General features: G+C 38.6%; 1 protein-coding gene across 5 annotated transcripts in view; it reads left to right on the top strand.

Moving 5' to 3' along the window:
- The window catches only part of pfkpa (phosphofructokinase, platelet a), a 107,352-nt gene that overhangs the window by 70,402 nt on the left and 25,161 nt on the right, over window positions 1-11,789 (top strand). For all 5 annotated transcript variants that reach the window (XM_048614710.1, XM_048614726.1, XM_048614736.1 and 2 more), the window contains 3 exons: window positions 1,032-1,119; window positions 3,694-3,846; window positions 10,790-10,954. In XM_048614710.1, coding sequence (XP_048470667.1) covers window positions 1,032-1,119; window positions 3,694-3,846; window positions 10,790-10,954 — 406 coding nt within the window. The remainder of the gene's footprint in view (window positions 1-1,031; window positions 1,120-3,693; window positions 3,847-10,789; window positions 10,955-11,789) is intronic.

The following is an 11,789-nucleotide window of genomic DNA, read 5'->3' on the forward strand; positions in this document are numbered from 1 at the left end:
CTGGTAAATCTTTCCTGAATCCTCTCCAGCTTAATAATATCCTTCCTGTAACAGGGAGACCAGAACTGGATACAGTACTCCAGAAGAAGGCTCACCAGCATTTTGTACAACCTCAATATAATGTCCCAACTCCTCAACTCAAAGGGCTGAGCAATGAAGGCAAGTGTGCTGAATGCTTTCTTAACTACTGTATCTATATGCGATGCAAACTTCAAAGAATTATGCATCTAAACCTTTTTTGTCTCTCTGTTCTACAACACTACCTAAGGCCCAACCTTTAATTGTATAAGCCCTGATAGCTTAAATCAGTGTGGAAGGAATGCCCTTTCTTACACGGTATGGAAAGACAATGGGAAAGAACTTCAACTACCATGCTTGTTTGTATTCTTAAGAATAGACTATAGAGAAAAATTGGTGGTTGTGGTTTGGCTAATTTTGGATGCCTGAGCCCAATGCAGTTTTGATGATGTAAGTTCATTTGCAGCACTCCTGCTCCAAACAAGAAGATGTTTTCATATTCAAAACAGGGTTCTACATCATTACTGGACCATGATTGCAATTTCCAAAATACAGATGGAGGTGTATCGAGCCATGAGTGTCCTCTGTCAGATGGACACGAAAGAAAAGAAATTCAGAACTTATCAAAAATAAATTGAATTTGTGGATCAAAAGACTGGAATTATCATCCGAGCTCCAAAGGTATTTGTCAAGCCATGCTCAATACGTGTATTTGAAAAGGCAAATGTATTGGCTGACTCTATGTGGAGGGTCAGCAGCTTTCCTTATCCTCATACAACCAGTGAGCTGCAGTGAAGTGCCTGTCTGCTACTTGCTGGTTCTGTTCAATTGATTCCAGAGCCTAAAAATGGTTAAGCGGCTTAACAATGCTATTTTGAGGTGGAGGAAAGACAATGGAGGTTGTTTAGTTCATCCAAATACAGCAATCCTTATTCTCCACAATATTCATTGCAAATGATTAAGGACCAGTTGTCCTTGTTTCTGATGTGCCTCTATTCGCTTATACATCACAGTACTCTTCCCACAAAGAATGCAGAAGCCATCGCTGAGCGAATACGTTTACATAATATCAGTGCTCTTCTGCTTATTGGTGGCTTTGAGGTACGTGCTACATTTTTTTCTATATTCTGAAACATGCTTAAAGATTAAGTATACACTTGAAAGTTAAATGTAATTACCAAGTATAGGCTTTGCTCAATGTACAAAAAAACTTGCTCAACGTACAAGACAAATATTCAAAATTACCAATCAAAGAACAAAAATCCTACAAAAGTCAGCTCATGAAAACAGCGACACTCATTCCATTGTGCAGCTGAGTAAATAATCTTTGGGTCGCTACCTGATCTTCAAACAATTCAAACGAGGCACACTGGCTAAGATAGCTAACCCTGCTGTGTGAGCAGAAAACTGGCAATGACATTGCATAAACAATCATGTAACCTAATTGATGAACTCTAGTGATAAGTCCCATCTATCAATTTAACTACACTTGTTAGACAATTGTCATTTACAACAACAGCTGACATATAGTTATGGTTTGTTTTCAAATATATATATATATATATTTGTTAAATATTTGTGTTTTAGGTCATTTGAACTTTTCAAGTCAATACTAACTGATCAAAACAGTGGTAATTGATACTGATACATTTAACTGAATTCATGCATTTTACTTTCATCAAAATTTAAAGTTTTGCACAGCCAAAGATGTGTTTGAAAGTTGTACCTTTAAAAAAAATTGATATAGAATTGTGATTCTGCATTTAAAAAGTTAATTTTACATTTGAATGTAGAATGTATATTGTGAATTGGTAAACTAGTGATACAATATTAAAACAACAATGAAATCTAATATTTCATCTTCAAATGGCTTGACATATGAACTCCCTTTGAAAAGAAAAAAAGTACTGTGACTTTGTGGGAAAGTGCTTGGAAACAATTCTAAATGCTTTCAAGTAGTAAATGATGAGAGTGTAGTAAAACGTTGCAGAAATCAGGTCAAGGATAGGTTTTCATGACAAACCAATGTGAAAAATGATTGAACAGCTTGTTCTTTTCAATGATTGTTTTTTTTTTCTCCCCACTGGGTAATTAACCAAAGGGATTGTTTTGATTTGCGAGGAAAAGCTAAGAAAAGTAACCAAAAATAAACTTCAAAAAGTACTAAACAGTAACCGATGCCTTGAATCTTATTCAAATTTAGATGACTTTGTTTAAATTTTCGGATATTCAAAATGGGCAAGTACTTTAAATATTTGCAATCAAGTTCAATTCGCTGAATGACTATCTTTCAAGTTTCTCATTTCCCACCTCCACTTTATTGAATTCTACAGATTCTGATCTTCAGACATGCAATTTGGAGCTGTTTGCAAGATATTAGTAAAGTGTGTTAGTGAACAATTTTTCAGGGAAGTTATTGAGTTAACGTTTAACTGGAACCTGAAGTAACAAAGTTTTTGAACAAAGTAGTTAAGATCAATGATGGATACATTCAAGAGCAACATCCCAGAATTTAGCAACACAGACAGAATATGTATAGCATTTTGTAGAAGTTGATAAGTCTTGTTGAGTGGCTCTTGATTGTTTTTATACTGCCTTGCTGGCTCAAACATATAAAGTAATGGTGAGATGGTCTTTTGTAGTTGGTTGTTGTAGCCGCTCCTTTTACTGGCATTTCATCGCACATAATTTTGATACTTGGTGATAAAAATCAACATGTATTGCACAGCCAGTGTCCAGATCTTTTTCTGTTGTTCAAGTGTGTTAGAAATTTAGTTTGGATTTCACATTGAGAAGATCTGTATCAAGGCAGAGATTTAACAAAGGAACTTGTATGATTGTATAAGCCCTCATTCTCCAGGAGTTTATGTACACCATAGAAACACCAAGTTTGCATCATGGAGTTTTAAGTGCATGTATCATTTCATATAATATACATGTTGTCAATATCTTGCTTCAAATTCTCTACATCTAGTTACAGTATCTGGGCTCATTGGAAAGTTCGAGAGAAGTGGATTAGTTTTAAAGTTAGATTAAGTCAATTTAAGAGTTTTATTGTAGTCTAATGGGTTATGAGGTGACCTCAAAGCAGCACCATTGGATATTTCACAAGAGGGTGCAATAAGGTGAATGTGGTAAATTTAACCATTTTATAGGCTGAAATGATGCAAGTTGGAAGAAGGCTTATTTGTTTTTTTCCTCTCTTTGAGCGGATAGTGGGAAAGCATAGGAAGGATTAACAGAGAGATTATCAAAGTGATAAATGTGTCAAGAACAATCCTTTTGAGGCCAACAAGTGCTGTGGAAGCTGAATCCAAAGGAAGGCCAATGGCCAATGTTACTCACTGAGCTACTGAGCTACAAGATGATCTCCTCATTTCTTTTTTAATAGAATCATGCCCTTTGTTGACCACTCATGTTTGGTGAATCATGTGGATATTTCATGTTGTGGCTTTCTTGGATGAAGGAGGAAGAGCAGTGGTTGGCGGTTGCAGTGGGAGTCTAAATGATGAAAGTAGACGAAGAGTGTTACTGTTTAAAATATGTCTTTTTAAACAAATGTGAGAATTTTGCTGATTTTTATTTAACAAATGATGGATGGCTCTTCCTTTGGCCCTTGCCATCTCTCTGATTTAACTGTTTGTACGTACAAGCTAATGTGGATGTGCCCTCCAGGCATACCTGGGACTTTTGGAGCTGTCAGCTGCACGTGCCAAGTATGATGAGTTCTGTATCCCCATGGTTATGGTTCCTGCCACTGTCTCCAACAATGTACCTGGTTCAGACTTCAGCATTGGTGCAGACACTGCCCTGAACGCTATAACTGATGTAAGTCTGTCTAGGAATGTGTAATTACAAGACTAATATAATGGTCCAAAGAGATCATTCAACTGCATCCGTTATCTACTGGCACCAGCTGTGTTCATCCTGCTGTTCAGGACCACTTTCCTCCCTTACAAATGTAAGATTAACATCCGTTTTAATCTTGTTGACTTATGCTTCAAAGTGGACAGTTAAGTGTTGAACTTTAGATAATGCAACCCATTTCTTCCAGTACAAAGCCTTTTTCAATTATTGTGAGAAGCTAATATTTGTTAATGCCATTTCTGACAGAGGAGCTGTTTCTAAAGCATCCTCAATCAGACTTCCTGTTCTAGGCAGTTCTGACATCTTGTCGATGAGATTTTATTCAGTTGAAAACCACTCTAACTGCAAATTCTCAAGTTGTGCCTCTGAATAGTGGAGCGCATTAAAAATAACACTGGGGGCTTTCAAACCAGAATTAACATGACCCATGTGACTCATTGCTGTGAAGTAGAAACAATTCCATTTATATAGCTCTCTTCCCAACCACTAGGCATCTCAATGCATTTTACAGTTGACAAAGTGCATATGAAGTGTTGTTCCCATTGTAAAATAGGAAACACAGCATCCACTTTGTGCCCTGCACCCTTCCACAAATAAGCAGCAATTGATGATTGATCATTTGTTTTTCTGGGATTGGCTGAAGACTGAATGCTGGCCAGGATGCCGTGGGTAAACTCCCCTGCTCTTCTTTGAAGTAGTGCTGTGGGATCTTTTACATTCACCGGGCCTGGCCAGACCTCAGTTTAATGTCTCCTCTAAAAAATGGCTCCTACAGCCGTGCAGCACTCCCCTACACTGAAGTTCCAGCCTAGAGTCATGTGTTTAAGTTCTGGGGTGAGATTTGAATCTGAAACCTTGTGATTCAAGAATTGCCAACTGAGCCATAGCCGACACAATCAGCTGACACAGATAGAAATGCATACATCCAAAAATAATGTCATTTCCATAGTATACTTAATGCATTGTTCTTTTTCCTGTGGAATCCAAGAAAGTAGGTAATTCCAAAATTCCCTTCTTTGTTTTCCCCAAAAAACAACCTGACGATTGTTGTTGTGTGTACAACAGTATGACCCTTGTTAGTGCTGGTGGATAATGTTGCAGTTGGATATTGTTCAAGGTAGGTAGACCTGCTGTGGCATACAGTGGAGCTTAAAAAAACTTTCAGTGTCTGTTACAGCTTTTGTTTTAGACTAGTTGCATACTAATTGCTGCATGTACTTTATGTGCTGATGAGGCAATATTTCTTGTGTTCCTGAAACTGCACCAGCATTAAAATTGATTTATAAAAATGGGCAGATATTGCAACAAATAGAAGTACACAGACCAACAACATTCTAAAAGAAAAAAATACATTTGGATATTTTATAAGTAGATATATCATTGGGACTGTTTATCTGTCAAGTTTTTGACAGCAGTGCAAAATTAGTGATCTATTAAATCAGCATGCAACTCAGCCACATTTGCCAGGTAATGACAGTGTTTCTTGATGATCCATAAGACCATGAGAAATAGGAACAGGAGTAGGCTGTTTAGCTTCTTGAGCCTGCTCTGCTGTTCAGTAGGATCATGGCTGATATTTAAAGCAAATTATTTTATTAGATACTGTTCTTTTAGTTTATTTTCTTCTTTGTCTTGTCCGTGGCTGTCTTCACTGAGAAATTAAAAGAGTAGTTTTTTTTTTTGAAAAGGTGCAGTTTTTCTCTCCCTTTTATTCATCTTTAGCAAATCTAGTGAGGAGATGAAGCTAGGCTTGTTTCTATTTTACCTCTTTCAATGGTGTGATCCTTCACTTAGTGATTTGGCTTAGAATTCATCCAGGATAGTTAAGGTAGTATCCCAATCTTTATTATATCCTACTCACTCATGTGCTGTCTGATCCACATTAGATTGCTGATTGATCAATGCTTCTGGTTTAAAATTCTCCCCCACTTGTCAGAACCATCTGTGATTGCCCTTTCTTATCTCTGTGACCACCTACAAGCCATACACACCTCCAAGAACACTGCATTCTTCCAACCCTGCATTCTTATGCATCCTTAACTTCTTTCACTCCACCATTTGGTAGCTGTCCTTTCAATACTGTAGGTTCCAAGCTTTGGGATTTCCTTCCTGAATTTAGAGTCATAGAGTTGCTTTGAATGGAAACAGACCCTTCAGTCCAACATATTCATGCTGACCAGATATCCTAAACTGATCTAATCCCATTGCCAGCATTTGATCCGTATCCATTTAAACCGTTCTCGTTCATATACCCATCCAGATGTCTTTTAAATGTTGTAATTGTACCTGCCTCAACCACTTCCTCTGGCAGCACATCTATACATGCACCACCCTCTATGTGAAAAAGTTGCCCCTTAGGTCCCTTTTAAATCTTTTGCCTTTTCACCTTACACCTATGCCCTCTAGTTTTGGACTCCCCTACCCTGGGAAAAAGACATTGGCTATTCACTTTATTCACTCTTTCCATGCCCCTCATGATTTTATAAACTTCTATAAGGTGACCCCTCAGCCTTTGATGCTCCAGGGAAAATAACCCCAGCCTATTCAGCCTCTCCCTATAGCTCAAACCCTCCAATCCCAGCAACATCCTCGTAAATCTTTTCTGATTCTTGCCATTCTTTTTGCTCTTTTAGAGATCTTCATTAAAACTATCTCTTTAGCTGAGCTATTAGTCACCCTTCCTAATATCTTTTTGTTTTCTTTTGCTGGGTGTTATTCTCCCCGATTACACTTCGAAGTACACATTTTCCTGTGTAAAAGGCACTACAAAAATACAAGGTGTTGAGAGCATGCTCACAAAAAGCTAGCATCCAAGTTCAGTGGGTAATATAAAGGGCATATAGAATGTTGGCCTTTATTTCCAGGAGAATGGAGTGTGAAAGTAGGGAGGTTTTGTTAAAACAAACAAGGCATTAGTCAGACCACAGCTCGAATACTGTGAACTGATTTGGGAAGCTTATCTATTGGCATTGGGAGCAGTCCAGAGAAGGTTCACTTTGGCTGATACCAGGAATGGGGGGACTGTCTTATGAGGAGAGCTTGTGTAGGTTGGGACTGTACTTAGTAGAATTTAGAAGATTAAGATGTGACCTTAGTGAAACATGCAAGATTATTAAGGATCTTAACAGGGTAGATGTGGAGACATTATTTCCCGTTGTTGGGTGAGTCTACGACAGAGAGCATAATCTCAGAAAAAGAGATTATACATTTAAGACAGAGATGATGAGGAATTTCTTCAGTGAGAGTAGTGAATCTGTGGAACTCTTTACCCCTGAGGGCTGTCGAGGCTGGATCATTAAGTATATGCAAGGTTGAAACAGACAATTTTTTAATCAAGAAGGGAATCCAAGGTTATTAGGCAAAGGAAGGAAAGTGGAGTTGAGGAGTTTCAGATCAGCCAAGATCTCATTGAATGGCAGAGCTGTCTCATAGGGCTGAAGGACCTACTTCTGCTTTTAATTCTTATGACCTAATAATAACGAAAAAAAGTGGTTCATATGATTTGTATCGACTGAAGTTTAAATCACACATTTTAAATTCTAAATGAGTCAAGTCCTGTTAGTTGCTCATTCTTTTTTAATATTATGTTTCAACTTTTATTTAAGTTTCAAGATTATGATGAAGTGTTGCCTCTGTTTGTGTCTATAATCATTTATGAAGCATTACATATCTCTGCCAACTCCTCCTACGTAGACTTTATTTGTATTCAAAACTTGTGCTGTGGTGGCATTACTCCAAACTTGCTTGAAGCTGTACGTGCCAGTGTGGGTTTTCCTGTGCAGGTTTGTATTGATTGCAAGTGCTTTGCGTGCATCTATGCTTGAAGTTTGTGTTTATGAATGGGAAGCCAAACCTCTCCTCACATTTAATGCGGTGATGTTTCACTCAGTAGTGTAACTGTAAAATTAAACTCTAAAACGTGTTTGTTCTGGAAATCCAGGCTTTTGAAGCTGTACTGCAATTATATTTTGCTCGTGCATGCGTTGAGGAGTTTTGCATCCCAATGTGCCTTTTGCCTGCTACCATAAGTAATAATATGCCCGGTAGTGATTTAACTATTGGTGCTGATACTGCTGTCAATATCCTTGTGGAGGTAAGTTCCATCTTTTTCAGTTTCATTTATCATGATGCTAGCTACCTGATAGTTTGTGGCTCTGTGCACAATGTGTAACTGGCATTACAAAAGTTTTGTATGTATTTATGTTGCATGCTGCTTCCACTGTTGCTTTGTTTCCTCTCTTCTGCCTAGGAGTTTCAATAAATGTGACCAGTTATCATGACAATTGCCATTTTACAATAGTATGTTTGTTCGATTTAAAAATACTCTTTATTTTGAAGCATGCTGTGAGAATAATTAAATCTGGTCTTTTACTGCATTATTGCCACCCAACATGCTTTGTAAATTTTCTGTAATTTAATGGAAGAAAAGCATTATTTTTGAAGACCAAAAGAAGTTTTAGGATTTGTATTTACAACTTAGTAGGATGTTATGTTCTAAATATAAATGTGTTCTCCTAATTTTGTAGTGGAACAAATGTTACTCATTAAACAATTCAACCTTTTTGTGATATATACTGTAGAAATGTGAGTAAGTATTCCATTGATAAGAACAAAAATTGAATATAGTATAGTAAATAATAAAATGCTGGAATTCATGTTGGGCAAATTTTTATCTCAACAAAATAACATTCTGGGTGGCCAACATGTATAGTTATAGAATCATACAGTATGGAAATAGACCCTTTGGTCCAACCAGTCCATGCCGAACTTAATCCCAAACTAAACTAGTCTCACCTGCCTGCTCCTGGCCCATATCCCTCCAAACCCTTCCTATTCGTGTACCTCTCTAAGTGTCTTTTAAATTTGTAACTATGTGCACATCCACCAATTCCATCTTACATGTGAATCACCCACTGTGTAAAAAATTTGCCCCTCATATTATTTTAAATCTCTCTCCTTTCACCTTAAAAAAAAATGTACCCCTAGGCTTGAAATCCCCCATCCTAGGGAAGAGACACCTACCATTAACCCTAACTATACCCCGCATGATTTTATAAACCTCTATAAGGTCATCTCTTGACTTCCTACACTCCAGTGAAAAAAGTCCCAGCCTATCAAGCCTTTCTTGATAATCAAACCTTCCATACCCAGCAACATCCTGTTAAATCTCTTCTGAATCCTCTCTAACTTAGTAATATCCTTCTTTTAAAGAGCGACCAGAGCAGCACACAGAGGAGGCCTCACCAATGTCCTGTACGACCTTAACATGACTTCTTAACTTCTATATTCAATGGAATGAACAATCAAGGCAAGCGTGCTAAACGCCTTTTCAACCAGCCTGTCTATATGTGATGCAAACTTCAAAGAATTATGTACATGAACCCCTTGGTCTCGCTGTTCCACACCAAGGCCCTACCATTAATTGTAAAAGTCCTGACCCTGTTTGTTGTACCAAAATGCAATACCCCACATTTATCTGGATTGAACTCATAGAACATAGAACATAGAACAGTACAACACAGTACAGGCCCTTCGGCCCACGATGTTGTGCCGAACTTTTACCCGAAACCTAAGGTCTATCTAACCTCCACCGCTACTATCATCCATATGCCTATCTAATAGCCGCTTAAATGCCCCTAATGATGCCGACTCCACTACCCTCTCCGGCAATGCATTCCACGCCCCTACCACTCTCTAAGTAAAGAATCTACCTCTGACGTCGCCCCGATATCTACCTCCTTTCACTTTAAAACTATGTCCCCTCGTAAAAGCTACCTCCACCCTAGGAAAAAGGCTCTGGCTGTCTACTCTATCTATACCTCTGATCATTTTGTACACCTCTATCAAGTCACCTCTCATCCTTTGTCGTTCTAAAGAGAAAAGCCCTAGCTCTCTCAACCTTTCCTCATAAGACCGTCCCTCCATTCCAGGCAACATCCTGGTAAATCTCCTCTGCACCTTTTCCAATGCTTCCACATCTTTCCTGTAATGAGGTGACCAGAACTGGACACAATACTCCAGATGTGGCCGAACCAGGCTTTTGTATAGCTGGAGCATAACTTCACGGCTCTTGAACTCAATCCCTCTATTAATGAAAGCTAACACACCGTACGCCTTCTTAACAACTCTATCCACCTGGGTGGCAGCTTTCAGGGAACTGTGAACATGAACCCCAAGATCCCTTTGCTCCTCCACACTGCCAAGAATCTTTCCGTTAACCCTGTATTCTGCTTTCAAGTTTGTCCTTCCAAAATGAATCACCTCACACTTTTCAGGGTTAAACTCCATCTGCCACTTCTCAGCCCAGCTCTGCATTCTATCAATGTCCCTTTGAAACCTAGAACAGCCTTCTGCACTGTCCACAACGTGACCCATCTGCCATTTGTCAGCTCATTGATCCATTTGATCAGGATCCCTTTGTAACCCTAGAAAACCTTCTTCACTGTCTACAATGCCACCAATTTTGGTGTCTTCCACAAATTTATTAGCCATGCCTTCTATATTCTCATCCAAATCATTCATATAAATGACAAACAAGAGAGAACTTTTTCTGATGAAGGGTCTAGGCCCGAAACGTCAGCCTCTCTGCTCCTGTGATGCTGCTTGGCCTGCTGTGTTCATCCAGCCCTGCACCTTGTTGTCTCAGAACTTTATAAAAGTCCTTATAAAAGTTATAAAACTGGTTGATAATTTTGTCCATCTTTAAACACCAACTGACATATTTTTAATAACAAACTACCATTGCGTTTGAACAATATTGGATTCTGCTTGCATTTTATAGCTTAAGATGATTTCTGTAATCACACTTGCAGATGATTAAATGAGGATGATAAAACAAGTTTATTGAACTGTTCTCCTTAATGTAATTTGTGCTTGCTATGCTGACTTGAAGTTTTCCTGTTAGACGTGTGATCGTATCAAGCAGTCAGCGAGTGGAACAAAACGTCGAGTATTCATTATTGAGACGATGGGAGGTTACTGTGGCTACCTAGCAAGCATGAGTGGCCTTTCTGCTGGCGCTGATGTTGCCTACATCTTTGAGGAGAAATTTGATATACGAGAGTTGCAGGTCTGTGTTTCTTTTTTTCCTTATTAAAGATGACTATTTGATTTTGTTACAGTTTCCTAACCAAAACTTCAAAAACAAAACTTTAAGATTTACAGCTTTAGATATGTGTATGTGCATATATGTTTTATTCATTCATGTCACTAACAAGGTCAACTTTTATTGTCCCTGAGAAGCTGGTGGTGAGCTGCTGCCTTGAGCTGTTGCAGCTCTTGTGCTTTAGATATTCCACAGCATGCTTTGGTAGGGAGTTCCAGGATTTTGAACTATTGACAATGAAAAACTGGCAATATAATTCCAAGTAATAACTGCGTAGGACTGGAAGTGAAACTTATTGTTGACTGTATTGCCATACACTTGCTGACCTTGTCCAAGAGGACAGAGGCTGTGGATTTGGTAGATGCTGTTAGAAAAGCTTTGACAAGATGCAGCAGTGCATCTTCTAGGTGGTACGTAACATTTACCATTCGGTGATGGTTTAGAGGGAGTGGATGTTGAAGATAGTGAATGAGATGCCAATCAAGGTGGTTTTTCACCTCGATGGTGAGAAGCCTTTGAGTACTGTCAGAACTGCACTCATCCAGACAAGTGGAGTAGAAAGGAAATCTGTTATCCTGATGTGGCCTGGTCTATGTATGATTCCAGCCCCGCTGAAATGTGGTTAGTTCTTATCTGCTCTCAACAATGGCTAGTGAGCCACTTAGTTCAAGGGCACTTAGGTACGCACAACAAATGCTGGTCCTTGTCAGCGACACTCACATCCCTTGAAAGAATAAAAAACATGCCATTACACAATGATAGTAGGAACTGCAGATGCTGGAGAATCTGAGATAACAAG

This window comes from Rhincodon typus, chromosome 2, assembly GCF_021869965.1.
Source record: "Rhincodon typus isolate 14 chromosome 2, sRhiTyp1.1, whole genome shotgun sequence".
NCBI classification, from domain to species: domain Eukaryota; kingdom Metazoa; phylum Chordata; class Chondrichthyes; order Orectolobiformes; family Rhincodontidae; genus Rhincodon; species Rhincodon typus.